Genomic DNA, 11,400 nt, shown 5'->3' with positions numbered 1-11,400 from the left:
AACACGCGCTGATTGGCTGAAGGCGCTTGTATGATACGATACACTGCGTGTGCGGCGAAGGAGGGGCGGCATTCGCCAACAAGCAGAACACGCAGCATCAGCAGGAGCATGCGTCGCGCCGTGCACTCACAGGCGTTTAAGGCGCTGGCGCGCCGCACGCAGGCGGCCTCTCGGTCCTCCGCTTCCCCCGCTCTTCAGTCGCAGATCCAGTCGCGTGCGCTCTTCCAGCAGACGCCGCCGCGTGCGTTCTCCACCGCGGCGCCCAAGGCGTCCGAGGAGGACGCCGCGTCCGTGCCCGTGGCGGCCGTGGAGGAGGCCGCGCCCGAGGAGGAACAGGACGAGGACGACATGGGCCGCAAGCTCAAGCCGCGAGAGGTCGTGGAGCAGCTGAACAAGTACATCGTTGGCCAGGCGGACGCCAAGCGCGCCGTGGCCATCGCGCTGCGCAACCGCTGGCGCCGCCAGAAGATCTCGGACGAGCTGCGCCAGGAGGTGAGCCCCAAGAACATCCTGATGATCGGCCCCACGGGCTGCGGCAAGACGGAGATTGCGCGCCGCCTGGCCAAGCTGTCCGAGGCGCCGTTCGTCAAGGTGGAGGCCACCAAGTTCACCGAGGTGGGCTTCCACGGCCGCGACGTGGACCAGATCATCCGCGACCTGGTGGAGAACGCCATCAACATGGTCAAGAAGCACCGCAAGGAGCGGCTGCGCAAGCAGGTGCAGCACCTCGTGGAGAGCCGCATCCTGGACGAGCTCACGGGCGCCAACGTCACGGAGCGCTCGCGCTCCACCTTCGAGCGCCTGCTGCGTGCCGGTGAGCTGGAGGACCGCCTCATTGACGTGGTTGTGCCTGCCCCCAAGAACCCTGCTGGCCAGCCCATCTCGTTCGTCGGCGGCGAAGGGAAGGGCATCTCCATGGAGGTGTTCGGCCGCGCTTTCGGCGAGAAGAAGACCGAGAAGAAGCGCATGACGATCGCCGAGTCCCGCAGTGTGTTCGAGGAGATGGAGATGGAGAACGCCATCGACATGACCGACGTCGTGCGGGAGGCTATCCAGGAGACGGAGGAGAACGGCATCGTGTTCATCGATGAGATCGACAAGATCTGCTCGAGCGGAGACTTCCGTCGCTCGTCGGACCCGAGCAGCGAGGGCGTGCAGCGCGACCTGCTGCCCCTTATTGAAGGCAGCGTGATCTCCACGAAGCACGGCAACGTCAGCACGGACCACATTCTGTTCGTGGGTTCCGGTGCGTTCCACTCGTCGAAGCCGTCGGACCTGCTTGCTGAACTCCAGGGTCGGCTCCCTATCCGTGTCGAGCTGAAGGGCCTCACTGAAGAAGACCTGCATCGGATTCTGACGGAGCCCGTGACGAACCTGATTAAGCAGCAGACTGAGCTTATCAAGACGGAGGGCGTCACCTTGAACTTCACGGACGACGCCGTCCGCGAGATCGCTCGTGTCGCCGCGGAAATTAATCAGACCGTGGAGAACATTGGCGCCCGACGACTGCACACTGTGGTGGAGAAGGTGGTGGAGGACATTAGCTTCGACAGTTCCGAGATGGCCCCGGGTTCCACGGTTACTATCTCGAAGGAGTTCGTGCTCGAGCGCGTGGGTAAGCTCATGAAGAAGACTGACCTCTCCAAGTTTATTTTGTAGACCACTCGCTCTCGTTTAGGCTGCAGCCCGACCAAATACTCCAAAGTAATGGAAGAAGAAACGTGTGTCCTAACCAAAACTGCGGTGCAATTGTGTACATCAATGAAGTCTATTGTGTGGCTTACCTGACTACCAGATCTCAATCTCTTCTTGAATACGCTGAAGTTCCTGTTTGGGTAGCACAGTCGTACTACTTCCTTGCCGGAGTCCGTCTCGAGCAATGGTGGCTTGCAAATCAAGGTTTTGCTGGAGTGCGGTGTCGTAAGCTGCATCCAAGTCCTCCATCAGGGCATCCATAGCCTTCTCTGCATCATCAGCACTAGCGCTGTTACCCTTTTCTTCTTCGTCGTCGTCTGGAGCTACGAACGTCGTGCTGTCTGGCATGAGACTGTCGTCGTCAAGCGCATATTCGCAAACCTGGGACTGGTTGGCGCTGTGGTAGCTTGTATAGCAGTGGCGAAGACCAAGAGAGCTTTCCGCCCACGCAGGGAGCTGCGTCCAGCCTGAAGCTGTCTCGGAAGATAAACTGGCAGCAATCCCCGTCTCAATGCCGAGCGTTGGATGGTTTCGGATACCTTTGCTCGATTTCAACACTGCCAACAGACGGTCGAGCAGTTCAGGATGCTCTGCAGCATCGTCAGCTTTGATTTTTTCAGCAAGAGCAAGCATCTCAGCACCACATTGGCACAGATCTTCGATTGGGCCAATCTGCAGTTTTACCCTCTCACGATACTCACTGCTCACCATAAACTTCATCCACTGCAGAGTCAGCTCCACGTCACTCTGCTGGAATGCCTTCTCCGCCTCATCCAGAACCGGTAACTCGTCATCATCCACGCTCTCTCGACGAGCCTTCGGTGGGCAGATAGCGTCGAACACCTTTTGGCACAATCTCGCCAGCAGCGACGCACTGAAGCCTCTCCACAGCGGTTGAAGCTGCAAGAGTAGCGTGACGAACGCCTCCTTTTGGAAAATCTCCGCGGTGTCCTTGGCATTTTGGTTTTCCGGCAGCGACGGCGCTTCGAGGAACAGCAGTCCAGTGGGTGCCACACGCTCCCGGTACTGCTCTCCGACCGCCAGCAGCGGCACCACCACATTGCGGACATTGTCCGCATCCAGAATGGGCTTAGGGACCCTCTGCACGGCATCACTCTGCGTCGAATCACCCAACTGCAACTCTCCATCTTCTGGCTGTTTGTTCAAGTGCGGCAGTTGCTCGAATAACCAGTGCGCCACGTGATGTACTTGTCCCCGAATGGAGTCCTCCTGAGCCCTCCAGTAGTTGGCACGCAGCCACGCCAGTAGATGCTGGGCAGCGAAGCGCAGCACCGGCAGCGACGGCAGCTGGTTGTGCGTGGACTCGTGGCGCAGGTCCACGACCCAGAGCGGGATGCCGATGCGCTGCGCCAGCGTGCTGACGGCCGTGGCGTACACGCCCTTCTGCGAGCCGTCCACCAGGCCGTTCACACAGCGCACGACGGTGCTGGCGTACTGCAACGATAGCTCCATGTGCGAGCGCGAGCTGACGCCCACGGCGTGGTGGTGGTGCTGCGCCATTGACTCGTGGAGGTGCAGCTCCACCAGCTGCGCAGTGGCGTTGATGGCCACGGGCAGCTGCACGCGGCTGCGCCAGGCCGCCACGCGTGAGACCGCGCGCTGTTGCGCGTACGGGTCGCTGCTGAAGAGGCCCACGTGCACGTCCTGCCACTCGGCCCAGTCCAGCCACGGCACGGCGTTCCGGCGCCCACTCATGGCTCCTGGTTGATACACCACAGTGATTCACAATATAATGATTGTCCGACATATTTGAATTAGCCGATTCAATTATTGGATGTGTTTCGACCAATCAGAAAAATAACAATATTTTCGACTCGACTAGAATGCGCCTGGCAATAATTGGGCATCGAAGAATCGCGATCTGTTCTTGGTGCTCAGCTGCGATGGTCCTGGGAGCGAGTGGAAGGCTTCCACTGGAAGCTGTCGCTCAGCGGTCTGTACATACGGACGAGGCCGTGGGAGACACTTGCTGGCAGCAGTAGCAATGGTTCCAGTCGTTCTCGCAGCGGCTGCAACGACTGGCGTCGCTGTCGGCCATCGAGACGCTGGGTCGGTCGTTCGCAGGGCTCTCGAAGTCGTCGTTTGATGCGGCAACGTGCACCGGGTACACGCTGTCCTGGTCGCTGTTGCAGTAGCAGTGCGTCCACTTCTGCAGACAGAGATGGCACGTGTCCGTGCCGACCTGGCGCTGGTTGCGCGGCTGCTTGGGCTGCGCGCCGTCGTCCGACAGCGTCGTGTACGCCAAGCTCTTGCTGCGCAGCCCCGCGGCTTTGATCTGCTGCTGCCGCTTCTCCTCCATGGCCTGCAAAATCTCGATGGGGCGCTGCTTGGACGCCATGGTCGGGAACAGCGTCTCGGTCTGCTCCATCTGCAGAAACGACTTCAAAATGCAGTTCTCGATGTTCTCGCAGGCCTGCGAGCAGTCCTCGAAGCTGCGCGCCATGATGCACAGCAGCATGTGGCGCAGGAACAGCCCCAGGCTGTCCATGCGCTCCTTCACGACGGCCGCGCGGCTCGAGCGCAGTAGCCTTCGGCGCGGGAACGGGTACGCGGCGATCTGCTGCAGGTACTGTTCGCAGTAGCTGCAGTGGCCCCAGGACACGAGCTCCATGAGCTCCTTGCGCAGCTTGTAGAAGTCCGAGTATCGCCTCCGCACCACGCACTTGCCGCCCGTAGTGACGTTGCGCACGAAGACCGTGTACATGGTGTACTTGTGGCCCTTGCCGGCGTGGGTCACGACGCCGCCGTCGTCCGCGTCCAGCGTCTCGCCACCTTCGACCTCCTTCGAGGCCGTGATGACCACGGAGATGGAGTCCTCGTCGATCATGCTTGGCACGCCGACGGCCTGCAAGGCGAAGGAGGAGTAGACGTGCAGTGGCTGCGTCCGCGCGAGCTGCTGGCTGGCTAGAGTGAAGCTGAAGGCTGCGCGGGGCCACCAGGACGATCGACCAGCGAAGGCGCCTGGTTCGTCCTCTGTTCTCGACTGCACGACGACAAACTGTTCCAAAAGTTACAGAGATGGGCTGCGTGTTGCGCGAAGGTGTCACATACGGTGTAGCCATCTCGCTCTGTGACAAGCAGCAAGCATCGCATCCGGCCAGCACCATCCGCGAGAGCTCGAGCAGCGTTGGGGAGGAATGGACAGCCGACGCGGCCTGTCCTCATTGCCTGCGCGGGCCATCGGGCCGCTCCCGATCTGCAGGCGACACCATGTTGCAGCAATGTTGTGCGCCACGTTTCCTCGCTCCTCACGGTTCGTCGAAGCGACTTTTTGGACGTAGCGTTTCGATGCTAGGCCCGCGCCCCAACGCCATGCAACGGTGATCTTCTTGGGTGGCGCTATCCAGCGCCGCACATGGACATCGTCGTGTCGCGATCGTGATGCCTCCTCGCCAGGCAGCAGCAGGCCACATGAACGACTGTTTGGAAGACAAGTCCCCGACACCGATGGCGAAGTCCGTGGATTCGTCCACAGAGTGCCCCCGCTTCCTTCGTCTACGTCTGCAGCGCCAACCGCGGTGGTCAAACGTGTAGTGGTCACCCTGCCCAGACGAAGTGAACTTGGCGCAGGTTTGAGGTTTCGAAACCGCGCCCAGGACAAATACTGGCGTCGCTCGAAGAAGCGTCGTCAAGAAGATGCAGGCAAGAAACCAGGTGCTAGCAGCAGTGATCGAGCATCAAGCTGCAATACGAGTTGCAATATGCGAGCACTGAGCGGCAATGATCGAGGAGAATTCGGGAGAGACCAAGAGACTCGATGCGCGCATTTTGCAGCAGAAAGCACGTCGGGAAGACTCGAGCGAGCATTGTCGTGTAAACGTCCGTCCGATTCTGCGATTCTTCTGGTGACGGTCGAAGCTAGCAGTGGTTCCCCGCTACATGTAGCATAGAATGACTTCTACGAGCATGATCCAAGAGGAGCATCGAAATCACTCAAAGCGCCGCCGTCTACATGAGAGCATGTTGAGCTATTGATTCCTTTTATCTAGGTGTCGCGCCACTCCCTATTGTCTTAAATACTAGTTTGTACTGCCGCCTACTTCTGCTTCGCACACACTTCCGACACGGGGCCCGAGATCGGCATCCGCTCCGCGTTCGACAGCGACGCGGGTCGCGTGGCCTGCTCCTGCGTCTTCTCCTGCGCACGCTCCTTCTCGGCCATGCGCTCCAGCGCGAACACCAGCAGCGACCTCTCTTGAAGGAAGTCGCGGCTGACCTCGGCCTTGCCAAAGTCGCTCACGAAGGCCAGTAACTTTTCGCAGTTGCGGACCAGGAGCTGCTCCACCTCGGGCGACTTGTTCGGGTTCGCCACGAAGATCTTGAACACGTGGAACGCGTCCATCCGTAGGGCATCGCTCGGCTCACGCAGCAGCAGCATCACCTGCTTGAGGTTGTTGCGCGAGGCAACGTACCGCTGCATGACAGTAAAGTTCACGGGGTCGAGCAGCAGCTCCGATAGCAACTGCAGAGCCTGCCGCCGGGTGGCGTAGTTCTCCGACGTCAGCAGGCCGTTCAGCAGCCCGAATATGCGGTCAAAGGACGAGTCCAGGATCTGCACCGTCGCCTTCTTGTGCACCGTCAGCAACCGCGAGATGTTGATCAGCGCGTCAGCCGAGATGTCGAAGTTGCTGTTTTCCATGGTGACCTTGAAGAGGAACTCGAACTCGGGCTCGAGGTCCTGGAGGAAGATCATGGTGAGCGTCTGGTACTCGAAGCAGTCGCGCAGCATGGAGCCGCAGATGAGCGCCGTGTCGTTGTTCCGGTAGCCCTCCACAAGCCAGCGCATGATGTCGGGCCGCTCGCCGACGAGCTCGATGAAGCCGCGCAGGTTGTGCACCGTCATGGCGCGGAACACGTTGCCCACGTACTTGCGCGTCTCGAAGGTGAGCTGGCCCAGCACCTTGGGCATCAGCACCTTCTCCAGCACGCGGTAGCGCAGCAGCAGCTCGGCCATGTCGTCCATCTTCTTCTCGCGGTCGCCCTGCTCCTCGTCCCAGTCGTGGAACACGGCGCGGATCTTGGCCCACTTGCGCTCGAGCTCGCCGGGCACCGTCTTCTCCGTGGCCGACTCCTCGTCGCTCGACTCCTCCTCGCCTTCGAAGTCGGGCTCGCACGCAGCGTCCGCGTCTCCGTTAGCGGCGGCGACGACCTCGGCGTCCTCCTGCTCGGGCTTGCGTTCGGCCAGCGCCGCTGCGCCGGAGCTCGCCGCGATGCTGAGGCTCTCGAACGCCGCGTCCAGCTTGTCGTCGGGCACCAGCTCGCGCAGCAGCACGTCCACAGAGCGCACGAGCTCGCCCGTGGGGTTCAGCCGCGACCAGAAGAAGGTGTTCACGCGGTCCATTGTGCTCTGAGCCGCGATGGGGTTCTGCTCCTGCCTGCCAGCTCCTCCGCGCGCGGTACAGAGCGCAGCGCGAGTGAGTGAGTCCGCTCGCTGCCGACGAGGAGAGGAAGGCGAAAATGGCTCACCACCACCGGCGCCTCGATCCTGGTGCAACCCGGACTCGCAAGCGACATACCACGATCGACGACGCCGCCGCGGCTCTGCTCCGTCACTTGCTTTCACTATGCCGAGAAACGGCCGCCGACCCGTTTATGCACGAGAAGCTTGGTACGTATGTCTGCGATAAGGGTTCAGCCTCAGAGTCTATGACATCATGGGCAGAGGCTCACTTCAACTCGGGCCTGCACTCGGCTCGCGCGGAGCCGTCCTTAATTTACTGCGCTGAGCTGAGAGCCGAGGTGCCACGATGGTAGACCGCGGAGCCGTGTATCCGTTGCTGTGCTGGGCACGACAGGCCGAGGAGAGGGCGTGGAGGGAGAGGTAATATCGCAGAATTTCTCCTGCCTTTTCTGAGTCAGAAGGAGGCTCGATGGTTTGCAGCGCGCGCGTCAGTACGGTATGATTTTGCGAGCCTGTGGGCCGTAGCGCGGGATGCTGAGCGCGATGGCGAAAGCGCGGTAGCTGCTGTCGAGAATCATCGCTATCGTCGCTGGTCCCGCGACGACAGGCTGGCCGTGCGTGGCGTGATTCGGCCTGTCGAGCAGCTCCCGGCGGGGGCCAGCGGTTTAAGATTCTTGCAGGCCCAGGCTCATTCGATCGACTATTGTACGTGTATTATACCGCTGGCACGTCTGAGGAAGACGGGCCCGACGAAATGGCTGGACGTGCGCGGCTGGACCTGAGTTTGAGAATCGCTCGCTACCTCGGGTAGCCTATCCTGTATGTGCATCGCATGTAGCGTAAGCGAAAAGTTTGGCTGTGAATGGACTGGTTGTATTGGTGGCATGCATTTCTACTTGGCTCTAGACCGTCACCATCGCTCGACGGTTCGGGTTCTTCTGGAGCTTGTGGCTGCGGTTGTCCAGGCGCGAGCGGTTCTTCTCGTGCCAGAAGTTCTTGCGCTTGGCCTCGGCGATGGACATGCCGCCGGCGATGTTGTTGCGCTTCTTGAGGAAGTTGGCCACGAACGCCGTCGACAGCGCCGTGCTGCCGCCGCGAGGGTCCACGCCCGCCGTCTGGTACGCCAGCAGCAGGTTCTCCTTGGTGGCAGCAAGCACCGACGCGCGCGTCTCGTCCGGCCGGAAGTGCTGCTTGTAGTAGCGCCGGAACTCGCGGCGGCCGAGGCGGCGGCCGTTGGAGAGCACCAGCTCGCCCGTCTCGGACACCTCCATGGTGTTGTCGTCGTCATCTTCGTCATCTTCTTCCTCCTCCACGACCTCCTCGTCACTGTCGATGCTGGCCTCGCTGTCAGTCTCCCACTCGACCTCCTCCTCAGCAGTAGCCTTCTTCTTTCTCGACGACGCGTACTGCGCTTCAAAGTCGTAGAATTCCAGCAGCTCCTCCAGATCCTCGTCCTCGTAACGCAGTTTGCAGTGCGAGAGCGAGATCATGTGCTTCTGCACGTCCTGGTGCGTGCGGAAGGCCTTGCCCTTGCCGTTGCAGTACAAGCAGTAGAAGCCGACCTTGACCTTCTCAGCCAGATAGGCGACCAAGCCCTCGGCGTCCACGAGGAACTCCACGTCCGGGATGAAGAAGCCGTGCTCCTTGAGCATGTGCGTCAAGCACGCGTCAAAGTCGGCGGCGTGGTGTGCGCAGAAGATGCAGTCCTCCTTCTCGAGCGGCACCTGCTTCTTGTACTCCTCGATCTCCTTGGCCAGCTCCTCCTCCGTGAGCTCCTTGGGCTGGCTCTCCTGCTTGCCCTCACCGCCGTCGTCCAGCGACACGACCTCCATCTGCTTCTCCACGGTCTCCACGGCCGAGGCGACCTCCGGGTTCTTCTTGGCGTTGGCCAGGTGCTTCTTGGACGCCAAGTGGTTCTCGTGCGCGTTGGCGCTCGTGAACGTCTTGTTGCAGGCCACGCACTTGAGCACCGTCTTGACGCCGGACTTCTTGATCTGCTCCTGCTTGGCGCGCTGCTTCTGCTTGGGGTCGCTGGCGGCCTGCGCCTCCTTCTCCTCGCGCACCTTGCGCATGCGGAACTCGAACTGCTCCTCGGACACGGGCGGCAGCTCCACCACCTTGCGCTTGAGGTTGTAGCGGTGCCAGTCCTTGCGGAAGTGGTCCTTCTGCTCCGCCGGCGAGGCGAACTCCAGGCGGCACGCCGTGCACGTCAACATGGCTGCAGCGATCGAGGTGGGCTAGTACTGTGCTAGCTATTGCCTGCTATTGCCTCTTGGGAATCAGAGTGGAGATGATAACCAATCGGTTGGCCGCCACTCGTGTCCCGAATAGCATGTCCCTAACTAGTCGTCTGCCACACCATCCACACACAAAGTATCCGTTTGCGCGACGCGACACATTTCTTTGGCTCAGGTATCAACACGCCATTCCTCTTCCGAGCCTCCAGCACCGCACACGTTCAAGAGCTCAGCGCAGATTAACCACGATGCTTCCTAGCTTTCTGCTGCGGACGGCTCGGCGCCAGGCCGGCGTCCGTGCCGCTGCCGCACAGAGCTTTGCGCTGCGTGCCTTCTCCACACTGGAACGCAACCCGGCGCACGCCTCCTGGACGGACGACGACAAGGCCTACTTCCAGCAGCTGCTCAAGCCCGAGAGCGTGCTCACCGATGCCGACGACACCGAGGCGTACACCGTGGATTGGCTCAAGAAGTACAAGGCGCAGAGCAGCCACCAGATGGTGCTCAAGCCCAAGACCACCGAGCAGGTCTCCGCCATCCTCAAGTACTGCAACGAGCGCAACCTGCCGGTGGTGCCGCAGGGAGGCAACACGGGCCTCGTGGGCGGCAGCGTGCCCGTGTACGACGAGATCGTGCTGTCCACGAGCTCCATGAGCAACGTCATCTCGTTCGACGAGGTGTCGGGCATCTTGGTGTGCGAGGCTGGCTGCATCCTCGAGAACCTCGACAACTACGTGGCCAAGCACGGCTACATGATGCCGCTGGACCTCGGCGCCAAGGGCACGTGTCAGATCGGTGGCAACGTCGCTACTAATGCCGGTGGTCTGCGTTTGTTGAGGTATGGCTCGCTGCACGGTACGGTGCTGGGTGTTGAAGCGGTGCTTGCGGACGGCACCATCATTGACTGTCTGAGCACGATGCGGAAGGACAACACGGGCTACGACCTGAAGCAGTTGTTCATCGGATCTGAGGGTACTCTTGGTGTGGTGACCAAGGTGTCGATTTTAACGCCCCCGCGTTCGTCGTCCAAGAACGTCGCTCTACTTGCGTGCGAGGACTTCGAGGCTTGCCAGAAGGCGTTCGTGGAAGCCAAGAAGAACCTTGGTGAGGTACTGTCGGCGGTGGAGTTTATGGACCGCCAATCGCTTGACATGGTGTTGTCACAGCAGGACTGGACGAAGGACCCGCTAGAGACGCCAAGCCCATTCTACGTGCTCATCGAGACGTCGGGTAGCAACACCGACCACGACATGGAGAAGCTGGAGGCGTACCTGGAGGATGTGATGGGGTCTGGTATCGTGGTGGATGGCACAGTTGCTCAGGACGAGGCCCAGGCGCAGAAGCTGTTCATGTTGCGTGAGGACATCTCCATGTCACTGAGCTCTCGCGGATACGTGTACAAGTACGACATTTCGCTTCCCATGGAACAGTACTACAAGGCCGTGGAAGAGGTCCGCGAGAAGATGGCACCTCTTGGTGCCGAGGTCGTCGGCTTTGGCCACATGGGCGACTGCAACCTGCACCTGAACATTTCCACGCTGGAGTATGACGAGAAGGTGTTCAACGCTCTGGAGCCGTTCGTCTTCGAGTGGACTTCCAAGTACCGCGGAAGCATCAGCTCCGAGCACGGCATCGGCACGCACAAGCCGTCGTACTTGCACCTGTCCAAGTCGGACAACTCGATCGAGCTCATGAGGCAAATGAAGCAGATGATGGACCCGAAGGGGATCCTGAACCCGTACAAGGTGTTGCCTTCCAGCGAGTAAGACAACTTCGAAGGCGCCGCTTTCGTAACCATTGCATGCGACTGCAGCCGAAGGAGTGCAAACTGCATTTGGACACAACCTACGTGAACCGATTCAGCAGTATCATCAGCAAAGCCAGAATCGTAGCCGTCTTCTAAGGCGATAAATGTCGTTGCTGAGTCACCAAACTATCGGATATTGTCTGCTTATTGGTGCGTCGAGTTGGTCGCCTGAAGCACATGCCCCAACTTCAATTTGGATAACGTTTTATGCACGTGTTTTGCCAATCAAAATCGCACCG

At 60.4% G+C, this 11,400-nt stretch overlaps 7 protein-coding genes across 8 annotated transcripts; 3 read left to right on the top strand and 4 right to left on the bottom strand.

The window, feature by feature from the left end:
- Positions 1-108: 108 nt before the first annotated feature.
- IUM83_08354 (ATP-dependent protease HslVU, ATPase subunit) lies at positions 109-1,659 on the top strand (the record flags this gene model as incomplete). Of its 2 annotated transcripts, none has more annotated exons than XM_067932721.1 (1): positions 109-1,659. In XM_067932721.1, one exon carries the CDS (start codon positions 109-111, stop codon positions 1,657-1,659), a length of 1,551 nt encoding a protein of 516 aa, XP_067783319.1. The 2 variants fall into 2 exon arrangements, with proteins under 2 accessions (XP_067783319.1, XP_067783320.1); XM_067932720.1 differs by having other exon boundaries at positions 514-1,659.
- Positions 1,660-2,785: 1,126 nt separating this feature from the next.
- IUM83_08353 (Ribosomal biogenesis protein LAS1L) lies at positions 2,786-3,411 on the bottom strand (the record flags this gene model as incomplete). The annotated part of the gene is made up of 2 exons (XM_067932719.1): positions 2,786-2,794; positions 2,905-3,411. The coding sequence occupies 2 exons, from the start codon at positions 3,409-3,411 to the stop codon at positions 2,786-2,788; spliced, it is 516 nt and encodes a 171-aa protein (XP_067783531.1).
- A 232-nt stretch (positions 3,412-3,643) lies between these two features.
- IUM83_08352 (uncharacterized protein) lies at positions 3,644-4,543 on the bottom strand (the record flags this gene model as incomplete). Its single annotated transcript, XM_067932718.1, has 1 exon — positions 3,644-4,543. One exon carries the CDS (start codon positions 4,541-4,543, stop codon positions 3,644-3,646), a length of 900 nt encoding a protein of 299 aa, XP_067783530.1.
- IUM83_08351 (uncharacterized protein) lies at positions 4,380-4,583 on the top strand (the record flags this gene model as incomplete). The annotated part of the gene is made up of 1 exon (XM_067932717.1): positions 4,380-4,583. One exon carries the CDS (start codon positions 4,380-4,382, stop codon positions 4,581-4,583), a length of 204 nt encoding a protein of 67 aa, XP_067783341.1.
- Positions 4,584-5,752: 1,169 nt separating this feature from the next.
- Positions 5,753-7,057, bottom strand: IUM83_08350 (uncharacterized protein; the record flags this gene model as incomplete). Its single annotated transcript, XM_067932716.1, has 1 exon — positions 5,753-7,057. One exon carries the CDS (start codon positions 7,055-7,057, stop codon positions 5,753-5,755), a length of 1,305 nt encoding a protein of 434 aa, XP_067783532.1.
- A 962-nt stretch (positions 7,058-8,019) lies between these two features.
- Positions 8,020-9,333, bottom strand: IUM83_08349 (cytoplasmic protein; the record flags this gene model as incomplete). The annotated part of the gene is made up of 1 exon (XM_067932715.1): positions 8,020-9,333. The coding sequence occupies one exon, from the start codon at positions 9,331-9,333 to the stop codon at positions 8,020-8,022; it is 1,314 nt and encodes a 437-aa protein (XP_067783459.1).
- A 269-nt stretch (positions 9,334-9,602) lies between these two features.
- On the top strand, positions 9,603-11,120 carry IUM83_08348 (D-2-hydroxyglutarate dehydrogenase, mitochondrial precursor; the record flags this gene model as incomplete). The annotated part of the gene is made up of 1 exon (XM_067932714.1): positions 9,603-11,120. The coding sequence occupies one exon, from the start codon at positions 9,603-9,605 to the stop codon at positions 11,118-11,120; it is 1,518 nt and encodes a 505-aa protein (XP_067783542.1).
- Between the last annotated feature and the right edge of the window lie 280 nt (positions 11,121-11,400).

Source organism: Phytophthora cinnamomi, assembly GCF_018691715.1.
Source record: "Phytophthora cinnamomi strain GKB4 chromosome Unknown Contig99, whole genome shotgun sequence".
Lineage (NCBI taxonomy): Eukaryota > Oomycota > Peronosporomycetes > Peronosporales > Peronosporaceae > Phytophthora > Phytophthora cinnamomi.
This window is presented reverse-complemented; position numbering and strand designations above follow the sequence as displayed.